This window comes from Thunnus maccoyii, chromosome 24, assembly GCF_910596095.1.
Source record: "Thunnus maccoyii chromosome 24, fThuMac1.1, whole genome shotgun sequence".
In the NCBI taxonomy this organism is placed as follows: Eukaryota; Metazoa; Chordata; class Actinopteri; order Scombriformes; family Scombridae; genus Thunnus; species Thunnus maccoyii.
In genome coordinates this window covers 7,646,025-7,664,975 of record NC_056556.1, presented here as the reverse complement: position 1 = coordinate 7,664,975, position 18,951 = coordinate 7,646,025, and the positions used below count along the sequence as shown (strand labels likewise).

The 18,951-nt window shown below is 39.7% G+C and overlaps 1 protein-coding gene across 6 annotated transcripts in view; it reads left to right on the top strand.

Moving 5' to 3' along the window:
• tns1a (tensin 1a) overlaps positions 1-18,951 on the top strand; it is a 104,540-nt gene that overhangs the window by 26,573 nt on the left and 59,016 nt on the right. For 2 of the 6 annotated variants that reach the window (XM_042404923.1, XM_042404917.1), the window contains exons 1-3: positions 6,246-6,354; positions 6,524-6,561; positions 15,733-15,850. In XM_042404923.1, coding sequence (XP_042260857.1) covers positions 6,271-6,354; positions 6,524-6,561; positions 15,733-15,850 — 240 coding nt within the window. In that variant the 5' untranslated portion in view covers positions 6,246-6,270. Of the gene's footprint in view, positions 1-1,071; positions 1,187-6,245; positions 6,355-6,523; positions 6,562-15,732; positions 15,851-17,496; positions 17,670-18,951 lie in introns of those variants that run through there. The other 4 variants (XM_042404920.1, XM_042404918.1, XM_042404922.1 and 1 more) reach the window with 3 other exon arrangements.

Below are 18,951 nucleotides of genomic sequence, written 5' to 3'. Positions count from 1 at the left end.
AGGCTGCTCTGAGAAATGTTCCAGCACCCTGAAGACACACATGTATACAGTACAGCACACACACACACACACACACACACATACACATAGACACACGTACACAAATACACAAGCGTACATTATTCCTCGAGTTTTTGAGGTTGTTGGCTGCTGTGAGGCTTTTTCTCTCTCTCTCTCTCTCTCTCTCTTTCTCTCCTCCTCATCATTAATTAGTCATTTAATTAGAGAACTTCAAAGTGAAAACATCCTCTGCTGGTGGGCGGACTATGTCAGTGTGTGTGTGTGTGTGTGTTGGTGTGTGTGTGCATGTAGAGGCTTGCAATATTGTGACACAAAATAATGTCAGTTATGAAAGATGTGAACGGATATCTGTAGCCTGCTTTAGCGTTACAACAAAACTATATTTAATGCTTTAATGTCATTTGCTTACAGACTGAAAATTCACTATGTCATTACTTCGCCTTGTGTGCTATATTGACACTTTTTGTAGAAACTTAGGTCAGAAACTTTGCTTTAGAGGGTTATTGAGGGTGGTTGCAACTCGGGATTATCCATTTAGTCTATAAAATGTCAGAAAATATTACAGAATGACAGCTACAGTCTTTCAGAGTCCATGTTTACATCTTCACATTGCTTGCTTTGTTTGATCAACAGTCAAAAATTAAAAAATATTCAATTTACAATGATATAAAACAGATAAAAACAACAAAAGAAGCTGGAAACAGCTTCAAACAATCAGTCTTTCATCCTAAAAAATGTATTTTTACATCACTTTATAACCTATCAGTTATGATAACAAAGCACTTTAAGGAAGGTGTTTTCCTCACACGTCTCGGCCAAAAAGGAAAAAAAAAAAAAGAAGAAGAAAAACAGTTCATATAACAAAGACATAATCGAAGCAGTCAACTGAAATTTAATGCCATCAAAGACTGAGATCAAAACGCCATGTGCAGACATAGACGAATATATCATTGCTGAATACCAAATGTGTTTCCATTGGCTGTGGACCTGCTGGCATACATTCAACTGACTCTCCCGTGATCTCTCTTCCTTCCTTCCTTCTTCCCACAGCCCGACGAGCTGGAGGGCGTCCACACACACACCTTCAAGCTAAAGCCATTCAAGAAGGCCAAGAGTTGTGATATATGCAAGCAGGCCATCACCAAGGAGGGCCTCATCTGCAAAGGTGAGTGTCGGGACGTTTTTGTTGAACTTTATAAAATCTGAGCAGATGGGAGATTAGACTGAGTGATTTGTGAGCAGACAGTGGCCGGGTTCAATTCCTGGACTGACAGAGAGAGCTATTCATCCATGAATATGTTCTCCTGATTCCTGCTCAGAGTGGGCTGGGGTCAGACACAACAGGCACTGAGCCAGCAGGCAGGCAAAGACTGCTGAGCAACTGGATAAAAAATAAAAGTTACTCTCCCCTTTCATACTCAGTGGTGGAAAGTACCTAAGTATATTCACTCAAGTAATGTACTTAAGTACAATTTTGAGGTACTTTTACCTTACTTGAGTATTTGTATGCGGCTTTATACTTGTACTCCAATACATTTCAGAAGGAAAACAAAGCAAAGCAGACACGTGAGTCGTTGCATATGTACTGTATGCACAGTACAGTATAAATAGTCACACAAACAAGGGAGATTGATGCACATCTCCAGACTTAGACAGCATGGATTTGAAGTTAGTCACCTTCCTCTCTTAAACTTTTTACTCCACTACAATTATCTGACAGCTTACTTTTCAGATTTTACATAAAAGACATATTGTATGATAAGCTAATAAGATATAACGCCTTGTTAAAGATTAAACCAGTGGTTCCTGTGTCCCATTTCAGATGTATACAAGTTCTTAGATGTTCCAACAGTATATTTTGGTAATATAAGTGCTACAATCAGTTTCTTAACTACCCAGTTTGCCTGTTTATCTCCAAAAAATTGCTGTCATTGGTTGTCATATACATAAAGATGCCTCACTTGTAAGTAGAGGATTCTTCCACAGGAAAGACATACACACATGTATGTTAATCAGTTTAAACTATTTAAAGATCCCCTTCAGACATGTATTAGGACATATAAAAAGACTCTGCCTGGAACAATGATATGTGTCTGATATGTGTTTTTCCACAAAAAAATGTATACGTACCACTTTTAAATCCTTAAAATGGCATCCACTCCTTCTCCCTCATTAAAAATTCCAGATTCTATGCAAATATATTTAATTTCACAAGTTTAACTGCAGGACACAAGATGTCCCCTACTTCACCGTAAAGTCCATTCTCAGTGTTTGTGCACCGGAGGCTTCACGTAAGTCGAATATTGGACCAGGATTAGCTTCCAAACTAGTTGTGATGTCACAAATCCTGCTCAAAAGCCCGCCCCTTAAACTCTGATTTTCAATGAGCACAGAGAAACTTTCCACTTTCAGCAGATGAATGTGAAAACAGCCTTCTGGTGTCAAACTCTACACATACATCATTCTGCACAGTGAAGCTCAAACAGTAGAAGAAAAACATATTTTTGAGTGGAGGGTGACTTTAACTTCAAATCCACTCTGTCTAAGTCTGGAGACGTGCATCCATCTCCCTTGTTTTGTGTGACTATTTATACTGTACCGTGCATACAGTACATATGCAGCTATACACGTGTCTGCTGTTTCTGCTTTAGTTTGTTTCCCCTCTTCATCCCTCCCTTTAAGCCCCTTCCTCCCCCTCTTCCTCCACAATCCAGTCACATGTTTTTCGAGTCTAATTTTAGAAGAACTAAAGGTTTTTATTGTCACTCCAAGAAAAGTCCAGGGGAAATTAACATTAGAGGAATCCCGGGCAGCCTCACAATTTCTCTTTTCCTTTCTTCTCTCACACACTTTCACCCAGTCTCCCTTTCTTTTATTTCCTTTTTTCTCTTTTACACTACAAACACAGCGTCTTTAGCAGAAGCCGAGTTGACAAACACGCAGAAGCCCAGCAGTAGGAGATCGAGCCTGTATAGAGCTTTGGCGGAGGATTTGCTGTTAAAATTAGCATGGCTGCTGCTGCTGCATTAGCCTAGATAAGAGGGAAAAGAGGGAAAGAGGGGTGAGGGGTGGAGGGGGTGGAGGGGGTGGCAGAGCGAGGCGGAAAAGGAGAGAAAATTGGGGTATAGGGGGATTTGGAGATAGACATGGAAAACAAAGGAAGGAGAGTGCAAAGGGGAGCACAGGAGAATTACTTTCCCTTTCATCCCTCTTTTGTTCATTCATCCTCGATATTAAAATACAGTAGAGTGCAATGAGCTCTTCTTGCCAAATGGTAAATCTTTAAGTCATCCAGCTAAAAGCCTAAAACTGCCTCCTGAAGTCCTACAGTAGCAGTAATCAGCAGAAATGATATTTTTTCCCCTATACTGTCAGTTCACAAGCTAAACGTCTGGATACAAGCTCATCCGAGCATCCTTCCTATTCTTTATGGTTACCAGGAAGTGTTGCTAGGCGCCTGACAAAAGGCCACATTGCTAGAGGGCTTGTGGCCAAGAGATAAGATGTGGCAATGTGCACTCTTTTTGAGACATGTCTGTATGTTGAAAGATGTACACAGGTAAAAGTAGAACAAACTGTGGCCTCATGAAATCAGCAAAATGACCTTGTCCCCCTTCTAATACACCATCACCTGTGTTTGGTGTTTCTGGTTCGGTCTTTGCATGTTTCTTTTCCTTTTTTTCTGAGGTGAAGCAGTGCGAGGATACACTTGTGCCTCCTGTGGATAAGTGGGACTCATTAACAGTGTATAAAACCACATGATGGTAATGATTCCCCCTGGTGCCTGCATGGATCAGCTCCAGGTTTCCAAGAACATTTTAAAGAAAACCATAATGAAACAATTGTAGTTATTTGCACAAACAGAAGAACTGAGGAATACCACTCTTGCTTGTATTTTTTTAAGGATTTAATGATGGACTTACTTCATGACAGACTTTTATTGGTTATCCTTCACATTCCTACATAGCCTCTGTTTCTACTTAACCTTCAAGAAGAGTGTCTCTTACAAAGTGTTTTGCAGTGGTAAAACTTGTTTTAGGGATCCATATCTGGTTTTATTTTTTATTTTTTACATGATATAATATGACATTTACTATCAATGTTTTTCCACTCGTTATTCCTTGAATACAAGGTGGAAACTCGTGCACACTGTCTCCTTTACTGCTGGTATATTTATTGACAAGGTTTAGGTCTACACAGGCTTCATCAGGTATATGAATAAGCATCACAACAGTTTGAGAAAATATGTTTCTTTACATGATGAGAATGTTTTCTAAAGGGTTTTCCGTTCACCTAATTATTGTGGTCCTCTGATTGGATTTATAGGCTGAAACTTTATCAATAAATATACTTGCAGCAAGGTGAGACAGTTGTGTGGAATTTATATTCAAGTTGTGCTGCCCTCCGATGCACCTGTCACACATTCAGGTCACTTATTTGAAATTGTTAATTAGTTATTCATGCAGTGTTAAGCAACTGAATAACAAGCAATACCCAACTGAAACCTCTTGGATGAAGTTAAGGAAAGATTTTTCTGATAGTTAATTAACAAACTGTTTTGTAATACAGTCCATTGTTAAGGTCTAACCTGCAGGGAGGTGTGCTTTACCACACAAGACATCATGATAACTGTTGTCAGCAAACTGGCACAAAAAACTTAGAAAGAGGCAGAAACACTTTGATGGTTATGCAGCACTGATATATTTATACACAGCTGAATCACAGGGGCACCGGAAGATTCATATACTGTACATATGATGTGCTTTAGTTTGGTCTTTTAATCTATGAAGGAGGCACGCTCTTGCCAAAACTGTATCCACATTACTGCAAAAAAAGTTTTTGTGCTTATTCGCTTATAATGTTGTGGCATACGTGACAAATTAGTTTGTCATGCATGTGAAACAGAGGCTGCTTTTGGTGCGAGACGAAATTTAAGCGGAATCTGCAATAACGTGCAATATAATATGATTTTATCTAATCTAATTTAACAAAAATGTCACTTTGCTTCATTCCCAAACATTGCCATTGAACATAAATCACTGATGTAGACAAGTTGCTTTTGAATCAAAGAAAAAAAAAAACCCATCAAAATAACCTTAAATCACGGTTGGTTTCAACCACATCTCATGGTCCTCATCAGCAAATAGAGTTTCCTCGGTTGTAATGGAGACGGCTCAAATGTCATGGAGCTTCGGGTCAGGTGATGACAGGTCGTATCACAAGGGCGTCGTTGTCCTCATGACAACTGATGAAGACCGTGAGATGTGACTAAATGCTGCTGAGTGGACTTTGTCAGACAACTCTTTCCAAAGTCAAGAATGAGCTGTCAAGCTCAAAGAACATATGTTTTAGTACACTGACCTGTAGAAGGCTGTGGAGAATAATGCTTCACACATTTTTAAAAATAGGTTTTCCTGTAGACATTAGTCTTAAGACAAGGCAACCACTGTACAGCATTTATTTAAATATAGTTTTAATGAAGTCCACACCCATCATTGGTTTGGACAGCTGTCTCTCTGATTGGGCAAACAAATATTCACTTTACACTTACCATTTCCAAATAATTAACAATTAGCAGTTCATGCACAAAACGGACAAGTAATCCATTTATCACTTTTACACACAGGTTTGCCTTCAATAACCAAAGTGTGTTTTTCTAACAGTCTGCTGCTCCTTAAGACCACCCAGAACATTCACTCACCCCTCCATGCACCACTTCTCCCACCTCACCGTCACTTCTCCCTTGTTCACTTGTTCTGCTCACACATCAGAAACACATTTACACACACACACACACACACCACCTGGGGACCACCTAGGTTGACAGCGAGGCAGCAGGTGTGGGGGGTCAAGGGTCGTACCTGCTCAGACATCAAAACATGGCCCTTTCATGCTTGGAGGTCGACGTAGTCTTCCTCTGATGATGACACAAATATTTCAATTAAACCTCTTATTAGAAGCGTATTTGCTTATTATATATGCCTTACATAATTTACACAAAGTTTTTAATTACCATCATTTATTCTAACGCCTCTATCTCAAGGTTTAAAATGAGCTCCAGCATCTGAAGAGAAAGCTGAAAGTACAAACATACCCTGTGCAGTGCAGCACTTGTGTTGGATGTTTGCTTTATTCGGCCACTTGGGGGCAGCACCACAGCATGTTAGCATCAGGATTAGAGCTGACCTTGTTGCAGTTTTCCTTTGCAGTACATTCAGCAGCAGGCACTTTCATTCTTGAGTAAAATGCATGAATATTTTCTCTTCTCTCTTCTCTGCTTTGAGCTTCATTTTTTCTGAGAAACTGAGAGAAACATCAAGGTTTTCTATAACGGTGACTGTTTCTTTCTGAGCTCTTTACATGCAAAATAGGTGTTTACTCTTACTCATACATTGACCTCATGTGGAGAGTGTATGTGTGTTTTTGTACCACCCAATTATATTTCTCAATCAATGCTTATTTTCTCTCTCTGTAAAAGCTAATCCTGTCTCTCTTCTTTCAGCGTGCCGGCTGTCCTGCCATAAAAAATGTGAAGTTAAGGTAAGAGACGGATCATTTTTCACTCCTTATCATTATCAGTTAAATATTACTTGTTTGCATCACTTATGCATCATACAGTATGTAGAAATGGCGACACGTGCGCCACACTTACATAATGTGGAGGCACATAAAGTTTGTTACACAAAGATAAAACTTTTGCCTGGTATCAGACAGAATTGTCAGCTTGACTCAGTGGAGTTGGCGGATTCAAAGGTCTGGATCCAGGCAAATAAAACTTGACTTTGATCCTTTTTATTATTATTCAAAATCAAACCAAAATAGAGCCACATTTGGCTCAAGGTGTCCATATTTTGTCTAAAAACATCCATATAAGACACAGATGTTAAACCAGGCAGTTTTATCTCTAGTCAGTGAATCACCATGTCTAGACAAGCATTAGGACTGCATGAAAAAATGCAGCCCTATCATTCATTTCAATTATGCCTGCGACAAAAAAATGCAGGTTCTTCCAGTAAAAAAAAAAAAAGTCGATCCTGGCTCAAAATTTTGCGACAAATCAATGTCACGTCATTCAGAAATGCACTGTGTTGGCTGGTCAAATTCATTCAAGCTCACATTACTGGTTGATTGCTTGAATCTTACTTGTAGTTCTTGCAATTATCAGGATGGATAGATAAAATAATTGTTGTCACAAAAACTTACCAGAATTGTAAAATCTTGTCCCGTGTATTTTAAACCATTGTGGAATGTGTTGGCAGCTGACAAGTCTTCAAACTCTAGCATCTATTACTCAATCTGACCTCCTTGGATTGTATTTATCGTCTCATCGGTACCTGAAAAAACACACCCACACCAGCGCAACTCATAGGGGATTTTTTTAAAAACAGGGCTGTTTTTGGTGTTAACGCTCAGTCCACCTCTTGCATTACTCGTCTGGAGCTCGACTGAACCTCTTTAGGCGAGTTTGCAGCATTTGATCTGACCTGGTAAATGCACATTTATTCATTTATTTACAGAAAAAGAAAGAGGAACATTCATATCCTGACCCACAGGGTGTTTGAAAACAAAATTCTGAAAACTAAATAATGTGAGACCTTCACAAGAGGAAGTAAAACCATGTGGTGCGAGCTTCCCCCTGTTTCAAATCCCATATTCCACATTTCCACCTCCTCAAACGCACACTCTGTCCACATTTGATCCCAATCTGCAGTGGAAAAGGGGAAGAATGCATGGAGAGAGTAAATGAAAAGGAAGGAATGGAGGAATGAATGACAGAGGGAAGTGAGGGGAAAGGGCGGAGGGGAAGCACGTAACAAGGCTATTCTTAGTGGTTTTAGTTGTGACTCTTTGGTAGAAATGTTGGTCTCCTCTCCTCTTCTTCGCTCTCCGGCCTGCCCCAGTTCTTACCTCCTCTCGCTTTCCCCCAAAACATCCCCAAAGCCATCCCCCCCTCTACCCAAATATTACTATAGGAACAAAAGCTTTGTGTTCCCAAAACATCCAAGGAAAAATCTGCCTCTAAAACCTCTAAAACCAGGCAAAGTCATTTGTGGTGGCAATTGGGGGAATAATCAGGATAGCCAGAGTCATGAGTCATTCATTCTGGTGGTGACAGACATTGGGCAGGAAATGTTTTGAAGAAGAAGGAGGAGTTAGAGGTGTGTGTGTGAGAGAGAGAGGAGAAAAATGGTATAGTAGATAGATGGAAATGCTTTTGGTAAATTTGGCTAAAAACGAGAGCTTTGGCATGACTTCCCCTAACTTGTATTTGCTAATGTGCTAATTCCTAAATTTGGTTTACTCGAGACCAAACATTTATGTTGGCTTTATCCAGCGAAATGACCCTCACATAAAAATAAACAGGACACCGTGTGGCACTGGCATGCCCATTGTTTCAGGCCATAAAAGTGCGGAAAAGCAAAGACTTTTAGTAAATACGAGTGTGGATTCAGGCGGACATCGACGCTTTCTTCAGCTGACTCCATGCTGACCTTGAACCGTAAACTTGTCAGGAAGCACAATGAGGTTGTCGCCAGCGGTTTGCAGTTCGCCAGACTTGAAGATGGCTGCTGTGCTGCACTGATTTCATTTTATGTGTTTATTATTTCAAGCTGCCGCAACTTCCCTTTTTATGCTGTACTAACCAGGACATTAAAAGACAATTGTTTGAATGTTTTAATGGGAGTGTTATTATATTTTATGCAGCGTCTCTGTGTTTTTATGACATTTTAATAGGGTCTCTACTGCTTTTAATGAGGGTGTGATGAAGGTAAATGTTTTTAACATATGATGTGAGACAATATGTGTGTGATTTATTATATTAAGTGTCTGCACCATAAGTGTCTGCACCATAAGTGTCAACACCGTTTTAATTTGTTTATATTTTTGACTCGTGTACATGTTACGTACTGAAGTCATTTTACCAAAATTTAAGATGGACATAGGGAATGAAGAGTGGGTGATGAGATGATAATTACTTAATAATTTAGATGGTGTAAAATTGTAAAACATTCCAATAATGATACTGAAAAATAATTTTATTCAAGGTACAATCAAGATCGAGGTAATGAGGAGTTTTAATGACGTTATTAGGAATTTACATTCAACAATTACACAATTTTATACATGCGTTTTTAAAAGTTGTTTCAAATATTTAGTAGATTCGTATCTTTATCTCTAGAAATGTGGTGAAATGTTTGAACAGCATGTAGACCAATTCATTTATGGATAGATAAAAGCTAGGATGAAATATAATTGAACATCTTGAATCTTGAATATATACCGTAAAATGCAAGAAAAATAATATAAATATAAGGAAAATAATAATGATATTAAATAAATTTAGATGTAACAAGTAAAAGAGGCTGTAGACTGAGCTCTGACATTGTGCTTTAAAAATATTCAATGTTTTTGAAATAAAAAAAAAGAGAGAGAATTAAGGGACATTCACTGATCTTGGTGACCAGAGAAATTGCAACATCAACAAATCTCTGGCATCTGAAAGAGGCTGTAATTGACATTAAGTGGTACTGTTTATCACCCTACTAAATCTTGTAATAATACAGCTTTTTCAGTTAGTTAGCTTGAGAACATAAATGTCTTTCTCAACGTCCAATTGGAAACGTGGGAAAGTGAGTTTCTGAAGCAGTATGACTAATTTCGCCTGGGCATTAAAACAAGCTAACGTATGACACCTTTAAAGGCCATATACTATATTGTCATCGTCTCTGTAATCTTGCTGTCAGTGGAACGATTAGCGATACTGTCTGTTTCCCTTTTCTGAGCCTCATTCTGCAAAACTTTAAAAATCTGCAACCGCATGTGGTTCAATCAGTAACTTTTAAAAGCTTATGAAAATGTCTGCGCAGAACATCCAAAAGACAGATGCACAGTAATGTGCCTTGATGAGGAACAGCTAATAGTTTCTGGCTACCCTTCATTTTCTGTTTTCCTTTCAATTCAACCGCAACCATCTCAGTGTGGACGCCTGTTATTGGAGCCTAGAAGACCCTTTAGATCGGCGACAGATGCGTTCTTGTCCCACAGAGTATTGGAGACAGACTTTGGTGACCATCATGTTGTTGTTATGGGTGTCTATTGAGAGGTTTGTCGGGACAGGGGTGTTGTGGCTGGGAGATTTCCCCAAATCCATCAAAATTACTGGTCAAATGAGCAGTGGGTTGGAGACAGAGGCTCTCTGTTAGATAGACTTGCTGGGAAATATTTTTGTAATAAATCAGATGCACCAGACTTTCTACTATATTGTAACTGACTTTTAGAGCCACTGGTGTTTCTATAGGCTCTGGGCATGTGAAAATCAAACATGACTCAGTCCAAATGTTTTTAAGGGCTTTGAGTTCTGCCCTTTATTTTGATTATATATGTGGTATGTTTTGTAATAACTTTAATACTCTGTAAATGATTTAAAACTTGCAATCAGGTTGTTTTTCCATATCTTGTAACACAAGTTAAAAAAAACAACTTTTTGGACTGTTATTTATTTGTAGAAAATGAAACCTTACATTAGCTAGACTGTCAAAAAAAATGGTTTCACATTTACTTTTCAACAGGCCAATAAGGGTCACTTTTTTGGCTGAAGGCTGAAAACAAAGCAACTGTATGTCTTGTGACAGGTTGATACAGTACTATACCTTCTCAGGTTGTTTTATTTGTAGGATTTTGAGACCTTAAGAGGAGAAAATATCTAATATGTTACAAGAAAAAAGAAAAAAATGGTGAAATAAGTTTTTAAAAAGTAAGTAATACACATAATATTGTGTTTGTTTGGTATCAGTATCATTGCGAGGGTCTGCGAAGTCCTCATGACGTCATTTTGCCGACTGCATCGACATTGCCATTTAGTTTTTTTCACTTTAAACCCTTTATAGGGAGCCACTGCTGTTGAATTTAAAGCCTTTTACCTGCAGTTCATGTCCAGCACAGCAGTGATTCTGAACCGTGTTGATTTGACACCAGTGCAGCAAAAATATGCAAACAGGTCCAACCTAATAGCATACTCTTAGCATGCATGAGTGCAAGTATGTGTGTTTTCTTGTGTTGACCGGATAGCACAGCGTCTGTAAGCTCTCTGTTCTCTCTCACCCTGCATGGAAACAAGCCCTCATTATTCCTTATGATTTATCCCTGCCATGTCTTGGAGGAGCCTCCTGGAATGCTGCTGCAGTGGTTTGTGCTGTTTGATGGGCTGGCGGGTTGGAAGACACAGGCGAGGTTTGGCAGGGAAAGGTAGGGGTAGAGTGGAATGATGGGAAGGGGTTGGACAAGACGAGTCAGAGCGCAAGAAGTTTGAATATTTCTCATGTAAACAACAATCCTGGAGAGTGCTTTTGTCTTGCCTTGGCTTCGTTTTATATAAAATGCTGCTTACATGTTTGTGCTTTTTTACAAAATACAGTGCGGTCCTGTCTGACATGCCATGTGTGCTGCTGCTGCAATGCTACCTCACCCGCAAGACAAATTTGTTTGGAAAACCTTGGAGTACTAATGCAAGTTAAGGGAAATGTGACAGTGCAGGTATTTCTGTTTTGTCTTGCCTTTAAAATAAACCAGTTTACATCTTGTGAGTTCAGTTTTTTCGCTTTGAGATTGGAAGACATCCACAGAGAATTAACTAGATTGTGCACTGAAAACCAGTTCCCCTCCCGAAATCCCCTCATCCCCTGAGAAACTGCTTGAAGATGTTATGGATTTCAGTTCTGTAGCTGCACTTATTTCTTATTTCTCATCTCAAATTTTTTGATTTTGGACGACAATTCAACTTGGTTTTCCACTTTGAAAGTTTGTTGCAAAGACCAGAGACAGTGAGCCATGTGTTTGTCCAATCAGGTGTAGGTCTACTTGAGGTTCGGTCTGTCTTAAGCAAATTTTCCAATGGCAAGACCAAAAGATTCCACTGACAGACATTATGCAAGACAACTTGTATTCTGTTCTTATATTAACAATACAAGTCAAAGGCCAAGACCTGCAGGAAAGCAGATTCATAAAGATTCCTGACATTTAACCCACCCAGGTTCCTCTCCAAACTGTCTCTTTAACTGGAGCCTCCTTGTACAGTACTCTGTCAACCAAAACTCAAAGTGAACTAAAACAATCTCAGGAGTTGTTTACTTATCACTTTTGTCAGCTGGAGCTGAACAAAGCGGCCTCTTTATCGGGCTTTTCCACTTCCTGTAGTTGTATAGTAGATGTTCGCAGTTCGGAGCGGCAGCAGGGGTGAAACAGGACGACTAGGAAATGAGTCACGGTTGCAGTCCGTGACAATAACAGAGGGTTTTCAACGCATTAAAAGCCAAAGGAGCATATTCCTGTTGATTAAGTCTGGTTTTAAAAATATCAATTTTCCGATTCAAATCGATCGTCATTTTAATGATCCGATATCGATTCATAAAATACCGAGATTGATCTTTTAATATATGCCTTTACCTGTGCGTGTGTGAAGCTTTAACCCCATCAGTCTTGCGTTGCCAGCCTTTGGTTCTTCGTGCAACAAGATCTTGCCATGTAAGAGACTAGTGAACCTCAGTTCAATCAAAAAAAAATGGCGGCAGCTGCTCCACTGAGGGCACCGCCGAGCCTAGAGGCAGATGTCGCGTCCTTTCACTACATTTACCCTGTTGAAATGTACACATTGCAGTACTTGATTTATCACCTGTGACCATACAGATACAAATACACATACAATCCTAGCATGCCAACTAAAAGTAATAACACACTTGAGTCCACGACGCGTACCGTCTCTGCACCGCACCCTCTGCACTAAAGAAAGCACTTGTACTAATTTTATCTGGTCACTCAATACTCACTGACTGTAGAGGCTGTAGAGTTGCACAATATTGTGTTGACTGCTGTAGTGTGTTGGTCATGTTAAACAAAAAGAACATTAATGTAACTGCTTTGGGGTGGATTATTAATGGAAACATCAATATTTTTTAATAATGCACCAGATCAGAGGGTTCCTTGTACAATTTATAGCATTACTTCTCTGAGAATCTCTTTAATATCCAAGTAAAATTGGTATTGTAACTGAAATACCCCTAACCGAATCGATATTGAATCGAATCGTAAATCGAATCGAGTTGGGACCTTGTGAATTGGAATCGATTCAGGAAATCTGTCAGTGAGAGAGCATTTTCTTCTGCAATCAGAATATTCTTATGCATTGTTCATAGTAGTCTTTGCATTCTCCAGTGTGTCAACTGGTGGGAGGGCAAAGCAGCTGGTTATTTTACCTCATTGTGAAATAACAAAGGAAAAATCTGTTAATAGCCTCAAGCTTTGGAAGTGCACCCTTGTCTTAAAGCTGTTGAGGTCTTGAAGCAGATTCTGCAACCCCGTCACATACTGAATTTCTATTTTTAGAAGATCTAATAATTCCTTTGTCATGCAAAAGAAAATCCAGGGGATATTATTGCTGTGAGATGACTCAGACGGTCCCGTTTCATCTCTGCTGGCCCAAAGTCTGTCGGGCTGAGGTAACTGCTTACGTAACATGAGCACTGATGTGCAAGAAGCAGCTATGGAACGATGCTCTGTCAGACTCAGACACTGATATCATCAAATTTTACCACCATCCTTTCTTTACTGTTACAAAATGACTTTTAAGCAGATTTGTTTGTTTTTCAGTCCATTCATGCACATTCCAAACTCAACTAAGCCTGACTTTGACTAAGCTGCGCCTCCTCTTTGCAGAATTTTGAGGTCAAGGGTTTTGAGGTCTTGGTTTTAATCCCAGCATCCTAACATTTTAATCCACATTCTAACATGTGTGGATGTGTGAAAACTGGATGAGGCCTTTAATTAGACCTCTGGTAAATGACATGCTCCATAAACTGCTACTCAGAGGCACTTTAATATTTCAAGAGGCCTGGTTGCAACTCCATTTTACCACCTACCATATAACTTGTTACTATTTCTGTAACTCAGCATGTGTTGGTTTGTGTGGACATAATTTGGATTTATTTGTAGAAAGAGAATATTGGAAGTTAAACTTGAAACCAAACATGGCTGACAAAGAGGAGGATGCCATCAAAACGCTAAAGAATGGGATTGTAACAACTATTTTGAAGTCCAATTGAAATTAAATTGTCATTTTTTTCATGCTATAGCATACCGATCTAATTTGTATTACGTGTCCTGTGCTTTTTGAGAGAAAACCTGTAGCCAAAGGGAAGAAATTCATGTTTATATATTTTTTGGTTTCATGGTGTGCCCCGTCTTGTCCTGCACCTTAGCTTGCTTAGTGAGCTACCAAACAAACATTCAACATGGTCGCTGCTAAGAACACTTTACAGGCTAAATAGCTAATTAGCTAGCCAACTGCAGCACATTCAACAACAACACTAAGACCCAATTTACATCATGTATTAACATGCAATCTGCATCTGGATATCCTGCCTGGATAAGGAATGCCAGTTGTAAATACACTCAGAAAACATTGTGATTGGATTGAGCTTGGATCGGCCAAAGCACATCTGGAGGTGGCTCGCATTGTGATTGGATGTCATCCAGATGTAAATGTAATCCATACAGGCTAAATATGCAATCAATGGCCAAAAACATACAGCATCTGCAAATTTTCAAGATCATTAGATGCTAAATGTTGTGGTCCTTTTTCTTCAGTACCACTGTCTGTCATTGGCTTGTGGCACAAGTTTGTTTACATTTCTTGGTGTCCCTGCTGGCTCAGCTGTCAATCAAACATGCAAGTAAGAGAAAGAACTGGGATGGGTTGCACCAACTGGTCTTTACTATACCTGGTCCTTACTGCTAAGTCTGTTTTTGTTAAGAGCAGTCTTTGGAATGGACTTTACGTCGGTTGCACCAAACTTAGGCCTAGTCTTCACTATGTCTGGTCTTAACGTGTGTTGCTAGGATATATTGTTAACAATCTCCCACTGTCTTGCTAATCTGTAGCTAATCATTTCTAATTTGTGTCAACATTATGGAGGATCCAAAAAAAAAAAAGAAGAAAAGGCAATTTCACAGACATTGAGATAAGAACATTAATAGAGCTGTACGGCCAGGACATTAAAACGCTGACTGCCAAGCAGTCCAACGTAATAACAAATAAGAAGAAGCAGTCTTGGAGAGAAATAATGGAGGCCATAACTGATTGTTCAGACTCAGGCAGCCTTCGCTCCTGACTAGGTGTAAGATTTACGCCCAGTCTTAGCAAGAAGAAGACTTAAGCCTAGATGGTGCAACTGGCATAACTATTAGGTTGGACGCCAAGTTACGACTGACTCAGTTTAAGACCAGGCGTAAACCCTATTGGTGCAACTGGCCCCTGGTGTTTCTGGTGAGTCCTGAGTTCAGTCAGAAGCTCAACTGAACTAACTCCCACAGACATGGAGCGAGCTGGCTTTCAGCTAAAGTACAAGCTGGTACATTGGGTGTATGGGGTGAGTAAAAATTTCACTTTCTGTCTGAACATGCAGCGAGGCTTGAAGGCTAAAGAAGCATTTCAGTATACAGATACAGTATATCCCCTATGCCACCTTTTTTTCTTACTTTCAATATTTAAAACACTATTAAGAACGAATTTAAAAATATCTTTGACTGTAATAAAGGAAGACAAATTGTTATTTTAGTTGGACTTTAAATTCACTTACATGACTCATTTTTAACTGTGTTTCAGAGGCTTTTTCCCCCTCAAAGGTTCTCCTTTTTTATCTGTTCTATCTTCCAAAGGGAGAAAGTGGAGCAAGACCAAAAACACAGTAAGACGTGCATAGAAGCAGGGGTGAAGAGCGTTCAAGAATGTTGGCATGGAAAAGAGAGTAACCATCCAAGCATGAAAGTGAAAAAGGTAGAACGAGAGAGAGAGAGAGGTTGGGGTGGGAGGGGGGCAGAAAATGATGGGACACACACACGTGCACACACACACACATTTGCAAGAGCCGAGCCTCCCCATTCCTCTGCAGTAGTTCACAGAGGCAAGTCTGTTTCCCTGGCGCAAACACGTCACATCAAAGAGCCATCACACCACATCTCCATAGCGACGCCCTTCAGCGGTATAGATGCAGCACGGTAGTCGGGAGATAGCTTTGGCAGACAAACGGTACGGGCGGCCTAATAACCGGGTGCTAGCAGATGACTGATGGCCCAATTTACCTAAGTCCTCGTCTGGAGGTCAACAGCTAAGTTCACAACAAGTGTGTAAAACCAGGTGGGAGATTGGCTAATATTTTCCTCTGAAGTAGTTTTTTTTAAATAAGGATCTCGGGGGAATCTGTTGACATCAAGTTTTTGCTCTCAAGGCAATGTGCATATGCATCCTTATAGATAGCAGCTGTCAACAGGTACAGACACAGCCATACAGCTTTTTCTCCATCTCCAAGATGAATTTGTGCAAAGTTTGTTTTCATTTTTCAATCATACAAATGTGAAAATAAATGCACAAGAAAACAGCATCTTGAGAGGATTTGCTGTTTACCTGTATATTGCTTGGGGAGTACACTATACATATACATAATAGAATTCTGCATATACATATATGAATAGTATAAAATGAAATAACCACGCATACTAATATAAGATGTTATTATGTATGTAAATATGTAAAAATCTGCAGAAAGATGTATCTTCATTACTGTTAAAAATGTTGTAAATTACAAGCATTTAAGCATTGGAAATCTTGGAAAATGAGAAACTTTTTCTACGTTTTTATGTAGGAATAATGTTTTCTTTATCTAAGTATATAAACATGGAAAATGTAGCTTGAAGTTTGAGGTTGAGAACATATTAACAGTGCACGGAAAGATACACCTACACTTTAAGAAATGTCCCTACGTAGTCAGTTTTGTTAGTAACTGAGACCTTTTACAGTTTTGGTGCAGTAAGAGTTTTTTTTCAATGCACATCATGTATTTTCCTGAAAACATGTTTTCAGTGAAGTTATTTTTCTGTGAAAAACAGATATAAATATCCCGCACTGGTAGATTTTTCACTTGTTTTGAATTAATTGTATGAAGTGATAAAATGTTTAAAGTGCAAAAAAAGAGAAACAAAGTTATTCTTTCTCTCTCTTTCCCATTCTCTCACTCACTCACTCTCTCTCTGTCAAGCCTGTGTCAACAGCTACATAGAAGGTTGTGAGGAAAAGGAGGGAGGAGAAAAGAGAGAGAGAGGGAAATAGACAGACAGAGTGGGTTAGCAGAGGGAGGGATACAGAGGGATACAGTTACTGTCTGCCCCCGGACAGCTTTTGCTCTCTCGTTTTGGGTACCGGAATCGTAAGGAGCTCCAAGCCACTTTCTCAGCCTTATATAGCGTGTTTCGAAATTTCTTGGCAGTTGACAGGAGGAACCAAAGCCAGCAAGTATAAAGAGTGTATCCTGGTCCAGTGCAGAGGCTGCACAGACATCCACATGTGCGCACGCATATATACACAGAATCAAGTTCAGTAGCTCTCTGGCACGCGTTTGGGATTACTGCTGTTGTTTTGAGCAAGAGGGGTGGAGGAGGAGGAGGAAAAGTGTCTGTATTTGGTACTCTCTCTCTCTCTCTCTCTCTTGCCCTCTTTCTCTCCTGGAGGGGGGTCTGAAGGCAGGGAGAATGCAGAGGTAGAAACAAGGCAGAGAGGGGAAGAGACGAGAGAGCGTGAGAAAAGTGGCACCGGTGTGCAGGTAAGAGCAGATTTTCAGAGACATAGATTGTTGCGTGTCTTTGCATTATATCGTATTTGTAGTGACATGTTGAATATGTTTTTTTTAATTCTTCACATTCCTTCATGGCTTAAAGAACAGAACCTCAAGCTGAATTTTGAATGTTTTCATGTCATATAAAACGATGTGGAAGTATGCAGTGTCATTTAGCATTCGAAGAGTCTTGAATGTCATTTCTGCTGAAAAGGCTTTTCTCTTTTTTTTGTGTGTGTGTGTATTTTGGATGTAGTTTAGTCTGCCCCACACACTCATGGGAAAGTTGCCCCCATGGGAACGGGACAGACAGGGTTCATTTGAGTTGCAGTTTGAGGCTCGGGAGCCTTTCATGACCCGACGAGTAGTGATTTGTGGCAGCAGAGTCGGGGAGAGACCGGGAGCAACTGGTCAACACAGCAGGCAAACACGTGTTTTCTCTCTCAGTGTAACATGCATCTGCTGCTGCACAATCAGGGATAAAGTAGAGCAGTTGGTCAAGCAGAGTGTTTAGAGTATGAGGGGGTTTCTTATTCTTTCTTTGATTCTTTTCCTTTCACTTCCTCTCGCACTTTTTCTTTCTTTCTGACACCTTTGAGAGAGGATGCAGACTGATGATGGCAATCATTCACCTTTGACCTTGAGCTAACACAAGGATGGCAGTTAAACATGAATGGTCAAGAGGTCGCAAGGCTTGTATGTCCTGTCTCCCGCTTAACAGTCAAAACAACAGAAAGGAATGCGGTTTTATTACGGTACCGCATTGAAACCCTTTTTTTACCAACAACTACAACACATTTTTCTCTCCAATTTTTGACATATCATGAAACTGTTTCTCAATTTCGGCATACGTCTCAAGGGATAAAGCTCTACCACTTTCTTCACCTCGCCCAGAAACTCTCTTAAACCGCCAAAAGAGCCCTAACTCATGTCTCCCTCGTGTCTCATAACATGAAGATGTTCTCTGAGAATGATGCTTATGGAACGGCTGGTTTCACTGTAGATCTATCCCTCCTGAAATATTTGTCTATTTCGTCTGTCTCTTCCATGCCTTAATAACATACCTTGTTTCCCTCAGGGCAGTTCATCTTTTGACACATCAGAGAAGTGAAACCTTGGCTACCTAAAGAGATATGTTGCGAAAAGAAATAACATAAATCCTAGAAAAATCATTTTGAGAGGCTCCGAGTAAGATAACTTTGAACTTCCTCTTGTGCAGGAACAAAGTTAGTGTTTTTTTTTTTTTTTAATGTCATAGATATTGGTTCTC